Source organism: Phascolarctos cinereus, unplaced genomic scaffold (genome assembly GCF_003287225.1).
Source record: "Phascolarctos cinereus isolate Bilbo 61053 unplaced genomic scaffold, phaCin_HiC Scaffold_4;HRSCAF=312, whole genome shotgun sequence".
Lineage (NCBI taxonomy): Eukaryota > Metazoa > Chordata > Mammalia > Diprotodontia > Phascolarctidae > Phascolarctos > Phascolarctos cinereus.
Genome location: NW_027555847.1, coordinates 265,451,087 through 265,476,326, shown reverse-complemented (window position 1 = coordinate 265,476,326; position 25,240 = coordinate 265,451,087). Strand labels below are relative to the sequence as shown.

Below are 25,240 nucleotides of genomic sequence, written 5' to 3'. Positions count from 1 at the left end.
TATAAGGTATGATCCTTGTTACCAAGAAACTCATAGTCTTGGATTGAGCCAGGAAACCTAACATAGGGGGTAGTGCAAGAACAAAAAAGTAGTAAAGGGTGGGATGCTCACTTAACTTGTCTTCCTCAGTTTCCTCATCTAGCTAAAACTCAAGGTTTTTCCCAGTGTCCATTAGCTATCAATTCTAGAGAAGAGAGAAATGGGAAATGCTTGCTTCATGCAGATGGTAGCTTTTGATCTGGGCCTAGAAAGGAAAGGCATTCTAGACAAAGAAAACATTGTTTGCAAATGCATAAAGGTAGAGGAGTGCAGGTATTTTTGAGGAATGGGAGGTAGTCTGGTTTGATGTGAGAATGGGATATGGGTAGGGGAGTAGTAGGAGATAACTGGAAAGGTCAAATCACAGACAGTCTTGAATACCAGGTTAAGCAATTTGTATTTTGTTCAGTAGGCAGTGAGGAACTACTGATCACTATAGGGACAGGGACCCGACCTACTATTTCACTGTCTTTTGTTATGGTTTTTTTTTCTTTTTTGGTGAGGCAATCAGGTTTAAGTTACTTGCCCAGGGTCACACAGCTAGTGTCAAGTGTCTGAGGCCCGATTTGAACTCGGGTCCTCCTGACTCCAAGGCCGGAGTTATTTCACTGTTCTAAAAGGAACTTGCAAGAGACAATTCCTTCTACCAAAGCAGGTCAGCATTTGCTCTGCAAATTGCAGTCTCAGAGATTTGCCTAGCGCACTAAGGTTAAAAGACTTGCCCAAGGTCACACAGGTAGTATGAATCAAAGGCAGAACTCAGAGCTCATGGTTTCCTTACTTCAAGGCCAACTCTCTTAACCATTAAACCATGCTATCTCTTGTGGTCACTGTGCTTTAGGAAAATTACTATGGCAGCAGTATGAGAATAGCTTGGGATATCATTTGGGAGTCTAGAGTTAGATAAGGTTTGGACTAGGGTGGAAGGAAAAGGCAAATGAGAAAGACACTAGGAAAAATCAGAGGACTCAGACTAGAAATGGAGGAGGAGGCAGATTAGCACTATTTATATACAGTAGATACTGGAGGAAGATCAGTTATTCAGCTCATGTGACTGGTCTGTGTTGACAAAGTGAAATAAGAAATGGGTTGCAAACTAGAATTGGATGAGATTAACTCCTGCCAGATGCCTCTCTTTTTCCTCTCCCCACAGGTATGAATATGATTCAAGTTGTATCTGCATATAACAGGAGGGATGGAGCTTCTCATTTTGTATTTACTCTGATGGATAGGTAATTGTTCAAAGGATAAGTAGTTTTCAAAAGAAAAGCAAAGTACTGGGAAAAAATGCCCTAAATCATTAGGAATGAATAGAAATGGAAATTAAAACAACTCTGAGGTTTCATCTCATCTATCATGTTGGCAAAGAGGATTAAAAATAGAAACAGTCAATGACAAGGGGCAGTCAAAGTGGAAAGACAAGCACAGGGTAGTGTAAATAGGTCCAACTGCTCTGGAAACTGAGAAGTCATTAAGGGTTCTTTGACCCAGCAAGTCCACTAATGGGTGTAGAGTCCAAGGTGGTCAGTGAAAGAAAGCAAGCTTCTTAATACAAGATATTCATAGTAGCACTTGGTGTTTGCAAAAACCACCCACCCACAGGAGAAAGAAACCTGGGAAGACCTGTATGTAGTGATATGGAGTGAATGAAAACAATTTGCATAACTACAAACATATAAATAATACTAAAAAGCAGCTGAACTCTAATGATTAGTAATATCAATCCTGCAGAATTTTATGGCAAAACTCACCTCCCTCCTCTTTAGAACTATGGATTTGGAATGTAGCCTTGTTTTCAGATACTGTTATATCTGTTGGTTTTACTTAAATTTTTTGTCCCGTGTAGCACCCTTCCTCCAGGGCTAGTTCTCCAATTCCCACCCACATAAGCAGTTTAGGTCCAAACTCCCTTCAGGGTCCGAGGGAGGAGGGAGCCCTGTTGTTCACAAGCCCCAACCAGTGTGCTCCCTCATTATCTGCCAGATTTTATTACTTTTAGAAAGGGTATAGCTGGTAAATAGGAAGGACAGTTGGTAAACTATTCCCCCCAACTCTGAGTGGTCTCAGACTTAAAAGTGAAATGGGATACTTGTATGACAGAAAGATAACTCATAAGCCCTGGTTAAAGGGAGTCCTTTTCTTCTTCCATAGATATCTCATAAGGTTCCCCTTAAGTGTAGCTCTCTTCTGGACTCCAAGGGCCATTCCCTTTGTAGAGTCCACAGCCTGAATTCCTCTCAGCCCCCAAGGAATCATGACTTCTGAAGTTGCCTTTCCTCAGGGTGCCTAAGGTTGTCCTTCAGTGTTTGTCAAAGAAACTCCCAATGCAGATGCTGCCATCAGTCATTGTGCTCCATGGACATTGCTACTGATACTAATGAACTCCAGAATTTAAGCTTTCAAAAGATTGAAAGGTTGTTACCTGGTCAATGGGCTCCCCTAAGGGCAATTCATTCTCAGGAGTCCTACCCCACTGAATTCAATCACCACTCAATTGATTGACATTAGACTTTTAGCCCCACAGAACATGGGGGACCATATTCTTTTCAACAAGGCACAAGATAGTTCCTATATTGCATCATCTCCTATCATTCAAAGCCCTGTGATTTTTTATAATTGGTTAAGGACTTAGTCACAAGTAATTTATTTTTGGTTGATTGGCTTAGTCAACATATCTGGACCTTCAGTGATTAAATGGAGTGGAGTGGGATTCTTTCCCTCACACAAGGATGGGTTCATGGTGAGGATGGGAGGGGATGGAATTTAAGGAGAAATTACTGTAATTAAAAGACAATTTTTAAAGGAAAGAGAATCTGGGGGGCAGCTAGGTGGCGCAGTGGATAGAGTGCTGGCCCTGAAGTCAGGAGGACCTGAGTTCAAATCTAGCCTCAGACCAAACACTTGACACTTACTGGCTGTGTGACCCTGGGCAAGTCATTTAACCCCAACTGCCTAAAACCAAAACAAACAAACAAAAAAAACAAACAAAAGGAAAGAGGATCCCTTCTGAAATATTTTCTTGAGGGCCAGAAATTCCTGGCTTTGCCAATTCTTCAAGAAGCCAGAATATATCAACGACTCCACATTATACTCAATCAGCAAATTTGGAAATTATCTACAAAACTTTCCACATTACACATTCAATTTAATCAACTTTATTTGTGAAATTAAATTAACCCTACTTTAAAAGGTTATATTTCATGAGGTACAGTATTTGAGGTACAGTCATAACAATTCCCTCATATTTGATATTTTGTTCACAGACTCATTAATCTTTTCACAGTTAAATCAAGCATTAATATGTCTTAGTTCTCAAAGTTGATTATGATTTGTTTACAAATTCAGAAAATATTGAGAAAAGACATGAACAGAGAAAATACTATGTAGGCTGTATATAATTCTTATAACCACATAAAAGCTATGAAATCACTTTAAAAAGTCACAGAACCATACAAATGTAAGTTAGAAACAGTAGAAGTTTATAGAACCAATTCCCCTGTAAAATAAATTTCGGAAGAATGCAAGAAATTGCTTTAAGTTTTGTATTTCTTCTGCTTACTTCAGGAAGAGGGTACCTATTGGCCTATGATATGAGCTCTCATGCCTCTCAGACAACCCTCACCCTCATTTAAACCTAATGTAGAATAGTTATTTATGGATTAAAATCCTATTCAAATGACTGATTTCACAATCCATTAGTAAAATCACTAGAGGTTGGTCAACTGAGAAAGAAGGTACTAACTACACCTCTCTATCAGGTATTTGTTTAAAGGTTTAAGAGAAAAAAGGCACAGGAGATGTTATAAAATGTTAAAATGGGTCTGCTCATACTGACATGTCTTTCATTTGAAAGTTCCTAAATCTACTTCAGAAAAGCATTAGCTTCAAATCATGTTTATACTGTGAAAAGTATGTTTCATTTTTCATTTCATTTATCTAATGGCAAAAGGTGTTGGAAAATGACAAAGTCTTAAATCCTAAGGGTTTAAGATAAAATGGCTAATCTCATATAGTTGGTTATCAATTCTTAGAATTTCCCCGTCTCATCTCTGCTTCCCTTTCCTACAAATTCTCCTTTAAAAGTAATAGTGTACGAACACAATCATTAGGAAATGGCTCAATATAGTGTAGTACATGAACATAGAATACTAGTACTGCACCACCAAAAAAATAAAGAATTCAGAGAAACCTAGGAAGACTGATGAGGGCAGCAGAATCAGCAAGATAATATGCATTATGACAGCAATATCAATCCAAGCTTAGCCCCAGAAAGGAATTCAGAAAATGTACCTTCCCCTCCCTTCACAGAAGGGGTTAGAGATTATAAATGTGGAATGTTGTATTTACTGTCAGACTCAGTCAATGTATTGGTTGCTGGACTGTTATTTTTTAATAAGCGAATGTTATAGAAAGGGGAAAAGTGGGAGGGGTAGTTAGAAACAAAGGTAACTTTTTCATAATAAAAACACTGAAGATAGCCTCCTGTATGGGTACAAAGCCTTCTGAATTATCAATGCTTACAAGAAGCACTAAATTTCATCAAGTTTCAACTATTACCATTAAGTGTAATGAACTTAGCAAAAGCTGTATTACCAGGTAGAACAGTAAATTACTTTATTTCCCATTGTGTGTATAAACTAAATATTAAGGGAAAACTTACTAATAGGTATTCCATAACTGGCACGAATAAATATACATTTTATTGTGCCTCTGCGGTGGATATGCTCTTACATATCTTGATCATTTTTTCTACCCAGTGAATAAAATTCTTTGTTGGGCATCAGGTCAATTAAATGAGAAATACGGTTAGACATGCCAAAGAAAGCAGAAATAGAAGCTATGTCCCAGGCATCTTCTCGATCAAAACCCTGCAATTCCAGCTTTTTAAAATGTTCTTCTGTTATGTCTTCAGCACGACTAACAGCAAGAGCAAATTCTAGCATCGCCAACTCTCGAGGTGATAAGTCAGCCTTTCTCCAATTAACAATGACCTGTAGGAAAAGAAGCAGAGAAAAAAGTTGGTGCACTGCCATTAGTACATGCCCAGGATGCTTACTAAGTGAACTTGACATTTAGAATAAAATATTGGACTATACAAAGAGCCCAAGTCAGAGGAAATAAACTAACTAAAAGTATGATTCGTTTAGAAGGCTAAGTGGTAAACTGCCCTTGGCAGTAGTTTCCAAATGTTGTATGGTGACACTTTCCTTCCACCACATGCCTTCTTTTTTAAACAAAAACACTCACTTTCACACACCTTTAGTAAAATAATCTATGCAAATAATTTTCTTTAAAAATTCAAAATGTGTAATTTTTTATTACAAATCTTTAATATATATTAATGTTACTTTTTAACATTATGTAATATATTATTTAATAATATAGTATCATGCCATAATATGATATTTAATATAGTAATATTACTTTTAACATACACAAATAGATAAAATCTTCTCATTTGCATGACAGGCATTATAGAACAATGAATAGTGAAATAGTCTCAGAGCAAAGCAGACCTGGGTTCAGATCTCATTTCCTATGCATACTGGCCCATACAGTGACCCTAGGGCAAGTCTCTTAACCTCCCACTCTGTGCCCTGGGCAACTGTAAGGCTGTAAGTTGCAAAGAAATTGCTGACCTGCACTAGTCAAGGAAGTTTATTCATCTAGGAGTTCCCTGTCAATGGAATCAAAAGTTCCAGTCCCTAATCCTCTAATTTTCATATCTATAATAAAATAACCATAAAAGTTATTAAAGTGATGGGTGGGCTTGAGATATTTTTGACACAAAATTTCTCATGTCACTGATAACACTGCCATAAATTCTTTATTTAATTTAGATAACACTAATGGAGATATTTTGTCTTTATGGCAGCTCTAGTAAAAAAGAAAAAATCCCATTTCACACGAAAATGAAATTATGAATAGGAAACTCGGTATCATTTTTGGTTCAGTAAACCAGAATTTTTTTTTTCACCCAGTCACAATAGACTTTAATAGACTTGTACAATCACAAGACAAGTCTATTAAACTTTTCTTATTTAGATGGAGTGAGATGAAACTACTGTATTTCTCCATGGCAAACAGGTTTCTTATCCAATCATATTTCTTTTCAAAAGAAACAGGTTTTTGTTGTTTGTTGTTGGTTCAATCATGTCCCATTCTTCACGATCTCATTTGGGGTCTTCCTGGCAAAGAAATTGGAGTGCTTTGCTATTTCCTTCTCCAGCTCATTTTACAGATGAGGGTTAAAGAGATTTTCCCAAGGTCACACGGCTAGTAAGTGTCTGAAGCCAAATTTGAACTCAGGAAGAGTTTTTCTGATTCCAAGCCCAGTGTTCTATCCACTAGGCTATCTAGCTGCCTTAAAAAATATCTAAGTCTTTATTTCATTTGAGGCGGAGTGGTTCTTAATTTGATAAACAAAAATATATCATCCAATGCTCTTTTTCATAAATCCAATCATTCATTAAATTTCAGGATCAAAGCATAGATTTGAGGATTTTACATTGATTTACAATCCTAGTTTTTCAGAAGGATCTACCAGTTCCAAGAAAATGTTATAAAATGAAATCGCTTCATCTTTATCGTTAAAAATAAAGGGAAAATGGCTTTTTTTAAACACCCTTTAAGAAGCCAACATAATTCAAAAACAGGTATGCATGTAAGGTATACTAGGTATGTGCCTCCCCCCCTCCTCCTCCCCCATTTTGTCTCTCATTTAAAGTAATTTAGTTCAATGATGTCCAACTGAAGTAGAAAGGAAGGCCACTAAAATATACATAAGGATCCCTGTGGGCCACAAGTTGACTTAGAAAACTACATGATATTTCCCAAATTACATTTAAATGTATTTCTGCAACACTCCCACAAATGTGCCTGGTTTGTTCCATATCTTGGTTTAGTTGTTAACTTTAAAATATTTTTTAAGTTTTAGATTCTTTAATATATTTGAAAAATAAAAATAATCTTTACTATTGAGTATTCAATAAATATTTGCCTTAGACATTTTTAAAATTCCTGGGTGCACACCCTATAAAATGTGAAGTGTGCTTATGGTTTAACAATAACATATAAGTACCCTGTATTTTGTCCCCATGTGGTCATATAATTTATGAAGGGCCTTTCTCTTAATGGATCATTTTATATCAAGCTGATTATTCTTCTAACAACTGTAGCTCTTCACATATATTAAGTGATTGTGAAGCATGCAATGTGTTCAAATTGCAGATGGGACCACTTTACTAGCTGGGAAATAACACATCCTAATATTGATCTACGCTTGTTGTTTCATCTATTTGTAATGAAATAGTTTCCCAATTAATTTGTCTAAATTTTCATAAGATTTTCCAAGCATCATTCCAAACACATCATCAAATTGGGCTATTTACAGTAAGCAATTCTGTAAGCAATTGCGTAAGATGCAACTAGTCCTTTTGATGTCATACATGTTTTTTGAAAGTTTGGTTTTGCTTATTAAAAGCATCTCATTTTATCAGGGAAAATTTGTCTTGTCAATGTATTCTATGCTTTTAACAAGCTGTTTCAGCTTACTAGGTTTCATCCTGTTGGCAGCTTAATCATGTGTACAAAGCCAATTTAACAGTTTTTCCTCATTGTCAGTAACAGTACTTTGTAAGTTCCAGTGATATTGTGGGAAGTATTTCCTGAGTTTAGGCTCTTTGCTTGATGTTTGGTGTCCTGTCTATGATAGTATTGACTCCAGAGGAGAAAGTGAGGCTGATGACTGCACAGCCCTCCCTCACTTAAATTCAATTCACTTGCAAGTCATTACATCACCTCCCTGATATCATGGTCCTCTTTGAGAGTGGAAGGACAAACAAAAACAACTAGTTTTGGCTACCACAGTTGGCTTCCTCCTCAAATTGATTATGCATTTATTCATCATGGATTGATAGTTCACTTTAAAAAAATTAAGAGAATAAAAAAATTAAGACAGTTAAATATAAAAATTGTTCAATTTCAAGTTTAGGCACATTACTATGTCCTAGAAAGTTTAGATAATTGCACTAGTTACGTATGATAGAACCATAACTAGAAATATTTTCACATAGAACAAAAACACTTGTGCAAGGGGGAAGTAGTTGAGGGCAACAGCAGCAAAAGGGACAGTCTGACCACTGGTGCAAGTCACAGTAATGAGAGGGGCAGTTATGTCACATGGCAGCATATGGCCATTATATTAGCCCCAAGAAGGAATCAATTTCCCCCTCCCTCCTCATAAAAAAATAAAAATAAACTGTCAGAGCCCTAGAACAAGGCCCTGCTCACCCTTTACTAGCTATGGCTCCGGCCAAGGTTTGAAAATATTTAACAAATACTATCTTAGAAGAACCAGGTGTGGGCTATGTGAATGTAAATGATATTATCAAGGATTGCATAAATATAAATTTAAGGATGGTGTTAAAACTATCTGCACAAATGGAATGTTCACATCGAAGCACATGAGCATCACCCTCTCATTTTAGAGATAAGAAAACCAAGACACAAGAAGGTTAAATGACTTTTGCAGCTACCAACTTAGAACAGTATTGTATAGCATGAACTGCCATGTGCAAAAAAAAAAATTAGCCGTAGAACAAGAATTAAACCCCAAAGCACAAAACCTTACTGATAGATAATCAAACATTTATAAGCTAATAAGACAAGCAGCTATTCTGCCTTTTATGCAATTAGTAATTCCTTTAAGCAAGGCTGAGGTCAAATGGAGCTCTTGCCCATAAAATAGACTTAGCAGGAAGAGGCTTTATTTTCTTTTCAATCTAAATACTAACCTGATCAGCCAGAATAGCATTTTTGGAATATATTCTGTGTAGAGCACTATGGGCAATTACACAGTAGGGGCACCTATTAGTAGCACTTGTAGCTACAATGATGAGTTCTTTATCAGCCTTGCTGAGATGTCCTATTAAAAAAAGAAAACAGGAAAATATTTGTACACAAATCACTGAAATGGAAAATATGTGTATATAAGTAACAGAAATAAATGCACAGAGCTTAGAGCCATTTTGAAAAGAATAAAGTTTAAATAGAGACTGTCATCACCAAGGTTAAGTATCTGCATTTCACAGTGAATTGACCAAAAGACATTGGGGAGAGGCAATTTTGCAGCACTGAAAACCACCCAAATGAATCATTCAAGTCAAATCAACCACTCAAGTCAAATAAAAAAAACCCTTCCCCCTCTTCCAAGGCAGCCTTTTTTAATCTAAATAATCCTACAAACCATGCTAGGTAGCCTATACCTCCTGGCTAGCACTTTAACCTGAAGGTCATTTTTCCTACTGTGATTTCCTGGTATTATCTGGAACACTGGGCTTCTGTCTTCCTTTCCATCTGTTCAGATCCCACCTATCCTTCAAAGCCCCACCTCCTCTGGAATGCCCTCCTTCCCTGACTACTCCAGCCAGAAGATTCAAGAGGGCTATTCTTACACAGCAAAGGGGGAAAAAAAACCAGACCATTGAAGGTAAAGGAGAGAACTGCAGAGAATTGGAGTAGAACAGACCAATTGTCAGAGAAGTTTGGCAAGATGGTAGAAAGAGAGAAGGGTCATTTTTTTTCAAGCAAAGATTTTTTTCAAGATGGGGGAGACATTTTCATGTTTTAAGGCACAGGCAGGAGTCAGCAAAGAGGGAGACACTGAAGCTTCAAGATCTAGAAGAAAGTGAAAAGAGATAAGATCAAGACCTGATTCATGTTTCCTCTGGAAATTAGGCTAAGGGAATAATGCACTAGCCTCAGCTTAATAGTCTTAGACTATGCTTGGACATTATGAACTAGAAAATACAGGTTACTTGATTCCTTTTAACCGAATTGTGAGCTATGACTATCTACCATATTCTTTTTTAAAAAAAGATCCATGAAACATGTTTTGTATGACTTAACATGTATAAATGATATATTGCTTGCCTTCTCAAGGGGTAGGGGACGAGCGTGAGAGATGGAGAGAATTTAGAACTCAAAATTTATTTTTTTTGAATTTGTAAATACTTAACAAAATAAAAATATATTTAAAAATAAATTAAAAGTATCCATGAATAACTATGTTTTCTTTTACTTTACCTGTTTCTTTGTTGACAATGGCATTGTAGTAAGCAAAAAATGCTCTGAATTCCTCTGGTCGATGTGCTAATGCCTTAAAGACATTGGGTAGAAATCCAGTCTGTTTTTAAAAAAGAGAAATCAATATCAAAGATTAATATTTACTTAGCAATCACTACATGGGATTAGAGGCTACATCAGAAGTTGACATAAAAATGGTCAGCATCCTTTACTAGAATCTTGATCCCAACCTATCTATCTTCTCCAAAAGACAGCCCACTCTATCACCTCTATTCTCTCCTCTAATCTTCAATCTCACCCTATGTGCTAGTTCCTTTCCTGCTACCAGAAACACATCTGAAAACACTCCCATCCTTGTAAAAAGACTCTCACTAGATCCTGCCATCTCTGATAGTTATCATCCTATGTTTCTTCTCTTCCACCTCCTCAGTTAAAGTCGTTGAAAAAGCCGTCCACACTTGGCCCACTTCCTCTCCTCTCTCTTCTAAACCCTCTGCAATTCTTAATTCCTCTCCAAACTCCTCTCTGGACTTCCCTTACCATGCTATGAAGCCTATCACCCTGGAAATTCATTCTGCCTCTGGACTTCTCACACTGGAAGCACCCTACCTCAGCAGCCTCTTTGTCTGATTGACTGGTTCTTCCCTGAACCTCCATTTTGAGGAAAACTTCCAGGCCAACCATGGCTGGGAGCTTGGGGACTTCTCTCCAACCCCCACTCCTGACTTTCTCACCATGCCCTCACTTAAGGTATCTTCTTTGTCTCTTCTTTCCTTTTCAGCTTCTTTTTACGTGTTGATTGTTAGAATGTAAGCTCCTTGAAGGCAGGGACTGTATTTCTGCTTGTATTTATATTCCCAGGACTTAATACAATGCCTGGCACATAGTAAAAACTTAATAAATGCTAGTTCATCTGACTTGATAATCTGTCTTCTAACTTTATCATTCAATTGAAACTTCTCCAAGATTAACTTGGAACATGTAATGGCCTTTCCTCACACCTCCTTGACCTCTCTGCAGCATTTAAGACTGCTGACCACTTGCTGCCCCTAGATGCTCTCTTCTCTTCCTTTTCATGACAGTGATCTCTTGGTTCTCCTACCTATCTAATCACTCCTCCTTTCCTTTGCTGGTTTGTTACCCACTACATGACCACTAACCTGGTGTAAAGTTTCTGCCCTCGGGCTGATCTTTTATTACCTCTATATTCTCTCACTTGGTAATCCCATGTCTCCCATAGGTTCAATTACCATCTCTTTCTAGATGACTCTAGTCTCAAACCCCACTCCCACATTATCAAATGCCTACTGGACATTTCCAACCGGATGTCCTACAGGCATTGAAAACTCAACATATCTAAAACAGACCCCATTTCCTCATTACTGTTGAGGGCACCATCATTCTTCCAGGCATCATCCTCAGCTCTCACTCATCCCACATAACCAATCAATTGCCAAATCTTGCCATTTCTTTTTCTCTGATATATGCATTTCTATCTACTCACACAACCACTGTCCTCGTCCAGACCATCTCTTATTTTGGACTACTAAAACAACATTCTAATTAAATCTCCCTGCCTGAAATCTCTCTACTTCAATAGATCTGCTGCTCCCCTCCCCACTCCAGGGGCTTCAGATTACCCCTACAAATCAAATATAAGCTGTTTGGCATTTAAAGTCCTTCACCATCTGGTCCGTCCCTATATTTCTAGTTTTACTGCCCTTCATGTATTCTACAGTCTAGGTCTGCTGGCCTACTTGGCCATTTCTCATACTCAGGTCTCAGTCTCCTGTCTCCTACACCTTTGCCCTGGCTGTCCAAGTAAAGAAACGTTCTCCCTCCTTACCTCCATCTCCTACAATCCCAGACTTTCCTCAAGACTCAGCTCAGATGTGACCTTATACAGGAGGCCTTTCTCATTTCCTCCCTCCAGCTGTTAGTGCCTTCCCAGACAAGGTTACCTTCATCTACTCTGTATGCATCTTGAATATACCAATTTATATTTAGAATGAAAGCTGCTTGAGGGCAAGAACTATTACTACTTTTTCATTGTTTTCCCTAGCACTGAGTGTAATTGTAGATAGAAAGGTGGCCTCAAAGCCAAGAAGCAAGTCCTGATTCTAACAAACTGTGACTCTTGCTAAATGACTTAACCTCTCTATACCTTAGACTCTCTAAGACTATTAAGTTACAGAAGATAGCAGCATGCATTAAAAGGAGTTTCCTTACCAAGGAATCTTATTAGGGCAAAACTCTTAAGGAGGTGAAGTTTGTTATTGGCAATCTTTACTTTCCCCTAATAATGTCCCCTTCTCCCAACTTGCCAGTCCAGCCTTCCATCCCCAAAAGCTATGGCTCCTTTCCAAGATCCTCCTTGAGATATAAGCTGATAACCACTCAATATTTTACCCGTAAGTATATCACTTTCAGTTGACAACAAAAAAGGCCCCAAAGAATGAATCTTATGGTGGAACTTCAGGTACCATGACAGGCTCATGGAACATGGAACCTTCTCCAATGACCTTCAAACCACAGGGAGACAACTAACAACCTACTCGGCCTTTTCTGTGCTTTGGTTCCCCAATGGTCCAGACTGTTTCCAGAGATCCTGTGGTCAGGGGAAAGGAGACAGACAGGCCAGATGAGCAGAATGGGGGGCAGGAGAAGGCTGGGGACCTCCTCTGTCTTCGGATGATTGTTCTTCCCATGAAGATCTTGTTCCTTCTTCCTGATCACCTTAATACTAGGGTCTTCCCTCGGCTGACCTGCAATTTAGCCTGTTTGTGTATAGTTGTCTGGTTGCCGCCGCCGCCCCCCACGTTAGACTGTGAGCTTCTTTGAGGGCAGCTACTGTCTTGATTCTAAGCCCAGCTCTCTATCCACTGAGCTAACCAGCTGCCTCATAGTTTATATTAAATTCACATGTAACTCAATACCATTGGGTGACTGGTAAATTCCATTTGTGGGTCCAAATTTATCATATGTTGAACAGTATAATACATGACCTGAGTATCACACAATTGTTGAAGAGCAAATGAGATGATGTATATAGAAGCATTTTATAAACTACAAAGTACTATATAAATATAAGTAATTAGCTACAACATTGTTATAATATATTATTATAATTTTGCTATAATTCTTGTTAGAAACATTATAATTATCAACTATTACAATATAATCCTATATCATATAAATATGCCAAATAAAACAAATGTAAGGATAAATATGACCATTAACAATTATTAAAATAATGATATAATGGGGACCGAGCTAAACTACATGAGTGGGGATAGGTATTAAAACCAACCATTAACTATAGCAGTATTGTAGGTGCTTAACAGAAATGTCCATTAAAAGAAAAGTAATCCAAAGGTCAGGTATGTAAGTAGGTATTAACATAATTGTAGAAATTCATGAGGTTATGTTTATTTCTGAATTTTTTAAACATACCTTTTTTTCCACCTCTTCCATAAGCTCCACTATATCAAAAGGTAGTTCCTTTTTATAAGGAATAGGATAACGACCAATAGGCTTTGTAGGTTCTGGCTGAGCATCATTCGAATGGCTTGTTACTTTAACTGTTGAAAGCGTCCCAAGTCTATTTGCCAATAATCGAGGAACACACTAAAATTAAGAGGGGGAGGAAAAACAAAGGTCATGTTCGTCTGATAACAATTTTTACATTATTTTTATTGCTTTAAAAACATTTTTCCTGTTAAAAATTCTCATTAAAATAGTTTTTCATATTTCCAAACATCTCTATCCCCACCCCCACCCACCCCTCATAATAAAAACAAAAGACAATTCAACAAACCAAGTTTAACAGCACAGGCAATGTTCTACACCCATAGTTCCATAACCCCCAAAAAGGAAAAAGGTTGACCCTAATATTTAAATAATTTTTTTCCTTAAGAACAATCTCGATATTAGGGTTCAAGTAAAACATGGTATTTATCAATAATAAAATGCTTCTTGATTCCCTTTATTATGATTAAATTACCTCTGCATTGAGCTTTGCAAAGTGAGACCATTTCATTAACATATCATTAATAAAAGTCATGCAAATTAAAAAAAACACCAAGGTCTTACCACATATCAGCAAACTGGGAACAGCTACAAAATACAGAAATAATGCAGAATATAGAAATAAGATAAACATACTAATATGCTGCTGATTTTGGTAAATTGTGCTAACTGTTCTGAAAAATAATTTGTAAGTATGAGGAGTCACTAAACTATTCATACCCTTTGTCTTAGTAATCCCATTGCCAGACATAGACCTTAATCCAAAGAAAGAAGTCTATATATACTGTGCATGGGTGCACAGGTGCACACATAAATATTCATTGTAGCATCTTTTAATGGTAACAACACTGAAGTCTATGGATGCCCAATGAGTTAGGGGATGGCTAAACAAATTTGTGGTCCATTAGTGTTGATGGATGTTACTGCATGTGAGGAATGCAGATTATAGGGAAATAGACCGTAATACTCTAATAGTGGCAGGATCTGTCCAGGCTTATGGGCTACTAGTGTATTGCCTCTGGGAAGCCAAAGTCATTTTCACATCATGACTGGGCATCAGAGTAGGACTTTATTCCTATAAACACCTAACAGCTGATCAATAAACTCTTGTTTGATTAAAGTCCTCACTTTATTTTCTCACTAAGCACTGTTCTTTATATTTGGCAAGGCAGAATGATGACATTTAGACAGAATTAGAGAAATCTAACAGAAAACAAATAATATGTTCAGGAGGTGAATAGAATCTTAGATAAACTAGTATGGTAGCTATCTGAAGAAAACTGAATGGGAACAGAAAGGAATATACCTTTCTCAGTGGTACATGGTACCTTTACAAAAATTAGCCGTATATTGGGGCATAAAAAACTTTTATAGTTAAATGCAGAAAATAAGAAATATTAAATGCATCCTTTTCAGATCACAACGAAATAAAAAGTATATTCAATAAGATACTATGGAAATGCAAATTAAAAACTAACTGGAGACAAAACAGACTAATCTTAAAGAATGAGTAGGTTATAGAAAGACTTTCATGAACTGATACTGAACGAAGTGAGAAGAACCAGGAGAATATTGTACACAGTAACAGCAACACTGTGCTATGACTAACTTTGACAGATTTGTCTCTTAGTAATGCAAGGATCTAAGACAACTCCAAAAGACTCATGATGGAAAATGCTATCCCACATCCAGAAAAAGAACTATGGAGTCTGAATGCAGATGGAAGCATACTGTTTGCTCTCTTTTTTTCCTCAGGGTTCCTCCTATCGGTTCTAATTCTTCTTTAGAATATGAGTAATGTGCAAATATGTTTAACATGAATGTATATGTAGGGTTTATATCAGATTACATGCCATCTTGGGGCAAAGACGGGGAGGGGAGGAGAGAAAATTTGGAACTCAAAATCTTATGGAAATGAATGTTGAAAAGTAAAAATTAAATAATATTTTAAAAAAGAATGAGTGAGTTAAAGAATAAATCATAGAAACAATCAATAATTTCATTAAAAAGAATGACAACAATGAGACTTTTATCAAAACCTATGGGATGCACCAAAAGTAGTAATCAGAGAAAAATTTATCTAAATGGTTATATTAAACCAGAAGAAGAGCAGATCAATGAATTGGGTGTGCAATTAAACTAGAAAAAGAACAAAGTGAAAATCCCCAATTAAGCACCAAATTGGTATTCTTTAATTTTAAGGTGAGATAAATAAAATCAAGTGTAAGAAAACCATTGTTGACCCAGCAATAGCACTTCTAGGGCTGTATCCCAAAGAGATCAAACAAATAGGGAAAAGGACCCACATGTACAAAAATATTTATAGCAGCTCTTTTTGTGATGGCAAAGAACTGGAAATTGAGAGGATGTCCATCAATTAGGGAATGGCTGAACAGTTGTGGTATATGAATGTAATGGAATACTATTGTGCTATAAGAAATGATGAACACACACAAAATTTTAAAAACAAAAGTTAAAAAACTGTGGATTAACAGATAAGGAAATATCTAAATAAACTTATTTTAGAAAAAGAAATTGAATAGGGCATAAATGAGCTTCCTAAAAACAACAACAAAAACAAACAAAACAAAAAAACCAACTGGGGCAGCTAGGTTGCCCAGTGGATAGAGCACCAGCCCTGGATTCAGGAGGACCTGAGTTCAAATGAGGCCTCAGACACATAACACTTACAAGCTGTGTGACCCTGAGCAAGTCATTTAACCCCATTGCCTAGACCAAAAAACAAAAAAGTTAAAAATAGATAGTATGAAGCAGCATTCAAAATCAGGTTCTCTGATTCCAAATCCAGCTTGGCAACAACCTGCTCTAGTTCCTGGATTTCCTCATATAATACTAACAATAATACGACAACTTTTATGTAGTACTATAAGGTTTGTAACATAGTTCAAATATATTAGCTCATTTAATCCTCAAAACAACCCTAACTACTTAGGTTAAAAATATTATCCCCATTCAATAGATGAGGAAGAGATTTAGAAAAGGGAAGGGGATTTGCCCGCGGTCATATGTCTAAAGTAAAATAGGATTCGGATATTCAGGAATTTTCTGCTCCCCAAGTCGTGTTCTTTCCACTATATCCTGCTGCTTCTCACATGATTTTTTTTTTGGTGAAGAAATTGGAGTTAAGTGACTTGCCCAGGGTCACACAGCTAATAAATGTCAAGTGTCTTAAGGCTGGATTTGAACTCACAACCTCCTGACTCCAAGGCTGGAGTGCTATCCACTGTGCCACTTTTCTGCCCCTGCCTTTTTTTTTTTTTTCACATGAGTATCTTAATATACAATGGTACTCCACCTGAATCCCAATTTAAGAGATAAAAGGGGAAGTGGAACACTCTGATGGGAGAAATATGGAAGAGTGCAGGTCAAGAACAATTCCAGTTGCATTTTACAGAGAAGACACAGGGCAATGATGTTCAAACTCTGGTGTGTATGACCTGATTAAGTCACTTTATTCTTCTATAATAAGAGATTTGAGGTTGAGGCACAGACCTGTGATTTTCCTCCACTTCCCAGATGAGGAAACTCCCTTTACCAATGCAGGTAGGCATACTCTTTATAACATACAGTCTTAGATAGATAGACAGTGATGTGCCCAGGGTCATAGAGCCAGTGTATCAGGAGAAACTTGAAACACAGGTCCTTCCTGATTTAAAGGCCAGATTTCTTTATCAACTATGCCATGCTGCTACTGAAAAATATTTTGTGTGTCATTCATGAGCAGGGAGCCATACCAATCTTTTTTGTATCATTCCAATTTTAGTGTATGTGCTAATTGTACAAGATCTAATAATATTCCTTCTCAGGCTTCACTTATATATGCTACAGGCAGCTAGGCAGCGGTAGCATGTGTCCTGATGTCAGATCTTAGTTCAAATTTGACCTCAGACACTTGACACTTACTAACTTGTATGACCCTGGGCAGGTCACTTAATCCTGATTGCCTTAAAAAAATACATGTTAGTTATCTGTCCAGGCTTATAGGCTACTAGTGTATTGCCTCTGGGAAACCAAGGTCACTTTCACATCATGACAGGGCATCAGAGTAAGACTTTATTGCTATAAACACCTAACAGCTGATTGATAAACTCCCGTTTGATTAAAGTCCTCATTTTCTCACTAAGCACTGTTCTTTATATTTGGCAAGGCAGAATGATGATATTTAGATAGATATTTACAGGACAGCATCACAATTAATACATATAATATAGATTAACTATGTTAAACAAGATTCATAACCTTGGCTGTCTTTGACTTTTCTTCCATTACCATAGATATCCAAAGGCCAAGTCTTAATTGATTCTACCTCTATTAATAGTCCTGGCATCTTATCAGTCAATAAACATTAATTAAGGTAGTGTTAAACTCTGGGGAGACAAAGAAAGGTAAAAAACAATCCCTGCCCTCAAGGAGCTCACAATCTAATTGGGGAGATAAACATAAAGGAGCTAAAAATATTTTGTACAAATGAAATCAACAAAGTTAGAATTCAAAGGGAAACAGTTAACTGAGAAATAATCTTTGCAGCAAGTTTCTCTAACATTTGAAAAGGAAATTAGGAGCAAGCAATCATAAAGGACTACAAATAAGTAATCTGTAGATGCTACAGAAATGCTTATTCCTTTCCCTTCCCTTTCTCCTTCCCCTTCATTAAACAAAAATGAAGTGTTTACATTCTAATATAGGGAGAAATGATATATGTGTCCCCAAGAGAACTATAATCAAGGGTGATAAAGGGAGTCTAATAAGACAGAGGCCCTGGGATAGGTTTTTTTTAATCTTTCCATAATCTTAAAAGAAAGCAAAGAGGAGGAAAGAGAAGGGTGGGAAAAATTCTCACGTAATTTGAGTATGCAAGTAGAAGGCTGTACAAACAAGAAGAAAGCGGAAGGGGGAGCAGGCCACACTTGAATCTCACTACCATCGGAATTGGTGAAAGGAAGGAAGACACAGAATAGAATGCAGAAATACATTTTCTCAACAGGGAAACAGGAGGGGGAAAGGCAAGTAAAGAGAGACAGTAGATTAAGGAAGGGAATAGTCCCAAACAAAAATTCTAACTACAGGGGGTGGATAGGGAAGAGGGATTTAAAAAGAATGAAAGCATAAGAATCTGTGATTAGGCTCTGGGCAGGGAAAGAGGATTAGGGGCAGGGGAGCTTCTAAGCAAGTCTCCCCTCTCTACCTTTTTATTTATAAAACAAGGACAGAAAACTGATCAACAATGAATAACCACAATTTCACCAGCAACATGCTATCCACTACCTGAGGTGGATAAGACTCCGAGTACACAGATAAAGACTTTTTTTCCTTTTCTTTTTGAACAGGACCAATGTAGAAATTTGTTTTGCCTGACTATGAGTAATTTGTTGGGAGGATTTTGTATTTTATTTATTTTTCAATGTGTGGGCAAGAAGGTGGGTTTTGCCAATTAAAAAAAAAATAAATTTTAAAAATGAAATGACCAATCACGACTCCAGAGGCCATATGATACAACATGTTTCCCACCTCCTACCAAAGTGATAGACTAGAGGTGCTGAATGGGACATAATTTTCAAATATGGCCAAGAGATAAACGGTCAGAGGATGTGAATATGCACTTTTCAAAAGACATGCAAGCTATCACTTAACATATGAAAAAATTATCGAAATCACTAGTAGAAGAAATGCACATTAAAATTATTCTAAAGTTCCACCTTAAACCTTAAAATTGACAATAACAAAAGGAAAATGGCAGTTGCAAGAAAGGATGTGAGAGAGGATAGATACATTGTTCTTAGAACTATGAATTTCTATAGCCATTCTAGAAAGCAATTTGGAATTATAAAAAAAAATCACTAAACTGGGCATAACCTAACCTGACAATATCACTACTAGGCATAGACCCCAAAGTGATCAATGAAAGGAGAAGATCCATGTGTACAAAAATACTGGGAGAAAGCATTTTTGTTGTAGCCAAGAACTGGAAAGTAAGGGGATACCCACTGATTAGCTTAACAAATCATGGTATATGAACATAACAATATCATATGCAGTATAAGAAAATATGAAAGGAATATGGGACAGCTTACATAAAATGATAAAGTGAGAAGAACCAGGAGATTTTTACAATAACTGTAACACTGCAAAGAAGAACAACTTTGAAAGACATATGAACTCTTATTAATTGCATTACCAACTTCATGAAACATGTTTCCCTTCCATTAGCAGAGGTGATGGGACTAGAGGTAAAGAATAAAACATACATTTTTCAGACATGGCCAACGTGTGGATTTGCTTTTTTGAGGGATTGATGATGGAAAGAAAAAAGAAAAAGGCATCAATGAAACATTTTTAAAGACGGAACAGAAAGGAAGTTCAGAAGGAAACAAAGATAAGCAAGGCAATGTTGGTAATACTTTAAATTTGTTGCTGTTTGTCCTTCATTCTCAGAAAACGACTATGACATCAGAGAGGTGATGCCTATGACATGCAAGTGAACAGGACTGAAGTGAGGGCTGGGCCAAGTCACCAGCGTAATGTTCTCTTCCGGAGTCAACTGGGTCCCTGGCAAAATGCAGATCAGAACAACTGGAGATGGCTCCCCAGAGAACTTCGTCCAGGGCTATCTCCAATCACCCTGATCTATATCTTGCCACTAGACCCAGGTGGTTTCAGAGCAGAAATATATATATAATACATATGCAATGTATATATATGCAATAATATACATATATGAACACATGTACATATGTTTAAATATAAACATTTATATTTTATAAATGCATAAATTTGTGTAATTTACATTATAAATATTTAAAATAATTAAAAATAAATAAATATTTGAAAATATTTATCTTTTAAAAAATTGTATGTAAGATTCACGGCTCATATATACCACTTTTCTTCTCCGTAAATAGAAATGTACATTTGTTGATATTTATAGGGTTGATAATTTTTTAAAAATGTTATCTGAGGAGGGAAAAAACCCCTTTAACTAATGGCTCCCTGTGCCTCTAGGGGGCAGTTAGGTGGCACAGTGGATGGAGTGCCAGGCCTGGAGTCATCAAGACTCATCTACCCAAGTTCAAATCTGATCTTGGACACTTGCTAGTTGACTGACCCTGGTCAAGTCATTTAACCCTGTTTGCCTCAGTTTCCTAATCTATAAAATGAATTGGAGAAGGAACCCCAGTATCTTTGCTAAGAAAACCCAAAATGGGGTCAACAAAGAGTCTGAACTGAACACCACACTGCCTCTAGGTAAAATGGAAATTCCAATTTGCATGGAATTTAAAGCCCTATGATACTTGACTTTCAACTACCTTCCCAGGCTTTTTCATTTTACTTTATCTTCACATACAGGCATCAGTAAAACTGACTTCTAAGGCTTCCTTAAAAGGACAATCTGTCTCTCACCAGTGAATATGCATAACACAACGACACTGGAAAGAACACATTTTTAAAAGCCCCCAGAGTTATCCTCAGACATTTCAAAAAGGGAAACGGTCCAAAAGGAGAGAAATAGGAGATGGCTCACCAAAGAACTTCTGAAAATACAAAGGGAGATAATTCCAGCAAGGAGAAAAAAACCCATGATTTATCTGAAGAGAATAATCTGAATGCCCAAGGAACTCACCAACCAATTTTGATCTTAAAAAGAAATGCATGAAAGATAAAAACAAGAGTAGGTTAAAGAAAATGAAGAAGAGGGTGACCCAGTCCTGGGGGGAAAAAAAACATGCCAAGAGTACTAATGCTGGAAATAAATGGAAGGAAGCTGTTAAGGGAAGCAAAGGACAACCAAAAGGGGTTTAGTTTTTGTTTTTCAGCTATATGTGGAGAAAATGGGGAATCACAGAAGCGATAAAACTTTTGCTTGGAGGGTAGATGGAATGAAGATTACTAACAGAAAGAAGAGAAGGCAGAACTACTCAATCCTTATTTGTTTTTCTTGCCAAGGAAAATGGATTTTTGCACCGAAAATGACGGAACAAAAATGATTAAAAGGGATTTCAAATCCAGGATACAATCAGGAGATAGTAAGAGAGCACCTAGTTGCTCTTAAATTTTATCATTTGGCCCAGATGAACTATATCTTTGTGCACTAGAAGAACTGGCAGATAGATTGGTAAGTTAATATTTGAAAGATGGGGGGGAGGGAAGGAGAGTTAACACAATACTAGGAGAAATGTCTACATTTAAAACAAAAATTAAAAGACTAGAGTCTGTAAACCATAAGTCAGTGAATTTCTTTGTTTCTTGGGAAAATTATTAAAGAGATGGTTGTTGGACAACTAGAGAGGAATCTGTGCTTGGTCCTGTGCTGTTTAACATGTTTACTGGTGACTTGGATAAAGACAAATACCCTTCTCATAAAATTTACAGATGACACAAAGCTAGAATAGCCAACACAAACAAAATGAGTCAGGGTCCCAAAAGATCTTGATAGGGAGAGCATTGGACTTTTTTGTACTTGTTCACAAGTAGAAAGTGGGAAAGGTATGGTTGGATGGCACATCGTCTGAAAGATCTGGGAGTGCTGGGGGGACTTTAAGTGGCAGCCAGCAAAGGTAATGTGATCTTGGACTGCTTTAAGAGGGGCTAAAGCTTCCAAGAACAGAGGGTATAGTCCACGGTCACTGCTTCCCTTTCTGGAGGTCCAACAACTATCTCTTTAATAATCCAGTCTAGAATTTTCCTAGATATCAAAGTGAAGCTCACTTGTGTTTGATAACCCTACTTAATTTAATCAGCATTTACTCCTTTCATTGTGATTGTATTGTGAATTAAGTAGAACAGGATTAAGTTTGAGGTAATTATATTAGTGGCAGCAAGGTGGTGAAATGGATAAAGTACTGAGCAGGGAGTCTGGAAGATCTGAGTTGGGGTCATAAAGAGTCAGACAAGACTGAAAAAACCCAAACATCATGCTCTACTTGCATTTTAATATTAAACTAGGATTAGGTTTAATGTTTTTTTTTTGTCCTGGACTTGCTGTGGGAATCCTAACTGGTACAGGGAAATGCCAGTGAGGAAACACCCTCTACCAGTGCAGACTGGCACTTGCTTTGCAATTTGTAATCTTAGAAAATTACTTCCCCAAGGTCTCAATCAGAATGTGTCACTCGTGGGGCTTGAACCTAGGTCTTCCTGACTCCTTGGTCAGCTCACTAAAAAGGTGGTCCAACTGCACTGGCAAAGGAGGTTCTTCACCAGGAGCTCCTTACCCTGAGGAAAACAGGTCTGAGCCACCCCCCCAAAAAAAACCCCAAACAAACAACATATGTGTCATATCACCCATCCCAGAAGAACTACATTTTCAGACACTGAAAAAAACTGTGAGATGTGATGTGCCTGAATTTGGAAGCTGAAAGGTAATACAGTGGGATGACTTAACCATCTGTTGAGGCAGTTGCTGCTATACTCATTTTACACAAAGTTTCTGTAAAACGGGCAGAACAGCAACTAGCAGAAAGGGTTGTTGTGAGAATTAAATTAGACATGTATAAAGCTCCTGGAGCATAACAGGCGCAATATAAATATGTGTGTGTGTGTGTGTGTGTGTGTGTGTGTGTGTAAATAATACCAGTTTCAGCTGAATTTTAACTCTTACATTCTCTGTGGGTAAGTCACTTCTGAGACCCAGTTTCCTGTATAGTACAATCTCACATTTATAAAAGGCTTTAAGGTTTGGAGGAAAAAAATCTTTGTAAAAAGGGGCAATTATCTCCTCATTTTACCAAGTTAACTTTACAGTATCACCACTTAAAAGCTGGAAAGGTCCTTAGAGGTCACCTCCTCCAATCCCCTTCATATTACAGATGAAGAAACTGAGTCTAGGGAGGGGAAAATTGACTTGCCCCTAGATCACACAGGTACGTACCAGCACCAAGAGTCGAACCAAGAACCCGCTGCCTTCCAAGCGCCGGAGAAACTGGACCCCGCAGTGGTATCCCCCCAGAAGCTCTGGCCAATTAAGGAGTCAACACCCTGAAAGTTTCACTTAGGCAATTTTCCAGGCAGTGACAGCGCTCTAAGACGATTTCGCCGGAATTCAAGGGCGTGTGTATACACTCCAGTGTATGTGTGTGTTGGGTCGCGTGGATGGACCGTACCAGGAACGCGCTGCGTTCCGCTCGCAGGCACCACCACGGCTCCTGGGGCGGTGGCCGTGGCCGTGACCGTGGCATCGGGGCCGTGGCCGGGTCGCCAGGCGCCCCCACTCCCGCTCATCCAGCCTCTCCCACGCCTCGCAGGCTGCGCATTCCCTGTCCCCACCCCCCGCGAGGGGCTGAGTGCAGCCTCCCTCCGGCCTCCCTCGGACCCCGGGCCCAGCCACTCACCGAGCCCAGCCCCGGGCGCAGAAGGCGAAGCAGCAGCCCCATTGTAGAGCGTCCCGGGTCGGCTCGGCTCCTGCCCGCGGGTTCCTCGCCTTTCCCGACCGGACTTCTGGAGACTGGGAGAGTAAAACTGAGCTTGCGCCTGCAGGACTCGTCCCTTTTCTACCCTCCCCGGGAAGGGTCTGCCCCACCGAGGGAGGGACGGCGCTATTCCGCCCACTTCTTGCCCGCCCCTTCCTCTCTCTTCCCTGCATTCTCTTTCTCCCTCCTACTTCATGTCTTTTCTCCTACACTTCTCCCCCATCTCCCTTCCAGCCTTCCTCTCCTTGTTTATATCTTCTCTTCCCTGCAGTCTCTCCCCACCCCTTTCCAGGCTTCCACTTTCCCTGCTTTTTCTTTCCTTCCTTCCTTTTCTGTTCCTTTCTCAGCCTGGAGTTTTAGGAATTCTAAACCCAGGAAGAGATAGCTTTCAAAACCAGCTCACCCATTTCAGGATCCCAGGATTTTGACCCTGACAGTGCAACTGCCGGGGACCCATCATTTCCCTGTTTCTGGCTTCAGTGTTCACATCAGTAATACAGAAATGATCAGCCCGCTTCTTGCCTGCCTGGTAATAGTGGATTGATTGTATTTTGTATTCTCAGTAGGAAATCCCATCCACCAAGTAATTTGTTGTCACCCTGTGGGGATGCAGAAGAAACAAAATGATTCTTGAAAACTGTTCATTTCCTTTGGCTACTTATCTTTTCAGGAATGAAAAAAAGACTTAATACTATTACAGTGAGATATAGTGAATGGAAAGCTGGACTTAGAGCCAGGAATGGTTAAATATCAGTATTTAAGTAGTGCTTTAAAGTTTGCAAAACGCTTTCTTTGAAGTAAGTGGTATTATCCCCATTTTATAGAAGAGGAATTTTGAGAAAGATTGTCCATGGTCACACAACTAGTGAGGGTCTGAAGCATAATTCAAACTCAGGTGTTGCTGATTCTGAGTCTACCCTTCTATCCCCTGGGCTGCCCAGCTGAAGAATACAAAGGGTTACTTCCCCACTAGATCTATGATTCTATGAAGCTCTAAGCCAGCAAGTGTGATCATGGACAAGTCACTTAATCTCGGTACCCCAACCAGCTCTTAAAACAAGTTACAGATGATTTGGAGAGCAGGAGAAATTTCTAGGTTCAGATTAAAAAAAACAAAAAAAACTAATGTAAAATTTTCCCGCAATCCATCTTTCCTCCTAATT

General features: G+C 38.1%; 1 protein-coding gene across 1 annotated transcript; it reads right to left on the bottom strand.

Annotated features, from left to right (window-relative positions):
- Positions 1-3,178: 3,178 nt before the first annotated feature.
- Positions 3,179-24,187, bottom strand: LOC110220559 (uncharacterized). Its single transcript, XM_021004608.2, has 5 exons — positions 24,000-24,187; positions 13,579-13,752; positions 10,126-10,225; positions 8,835-8,965; positions 3,179-5,030 (listed from the first exon to the last, which is right to left on the bottom strand). The coding sequence occupies exons 1-5, from the start codon at positions 24,039-24,041 to the stop codon at positions 4,767-4,769; spliced, it is 711 nt and encodes a 236-aa protein (XP_020860267.1). The 5' UTR covers positions 24,042-24,187; the 3' UTR covers positions 3,179-4,766.
- Between the last annotated feature and the right edge of the window lie 1,053 nt (positions 24,188-25,240).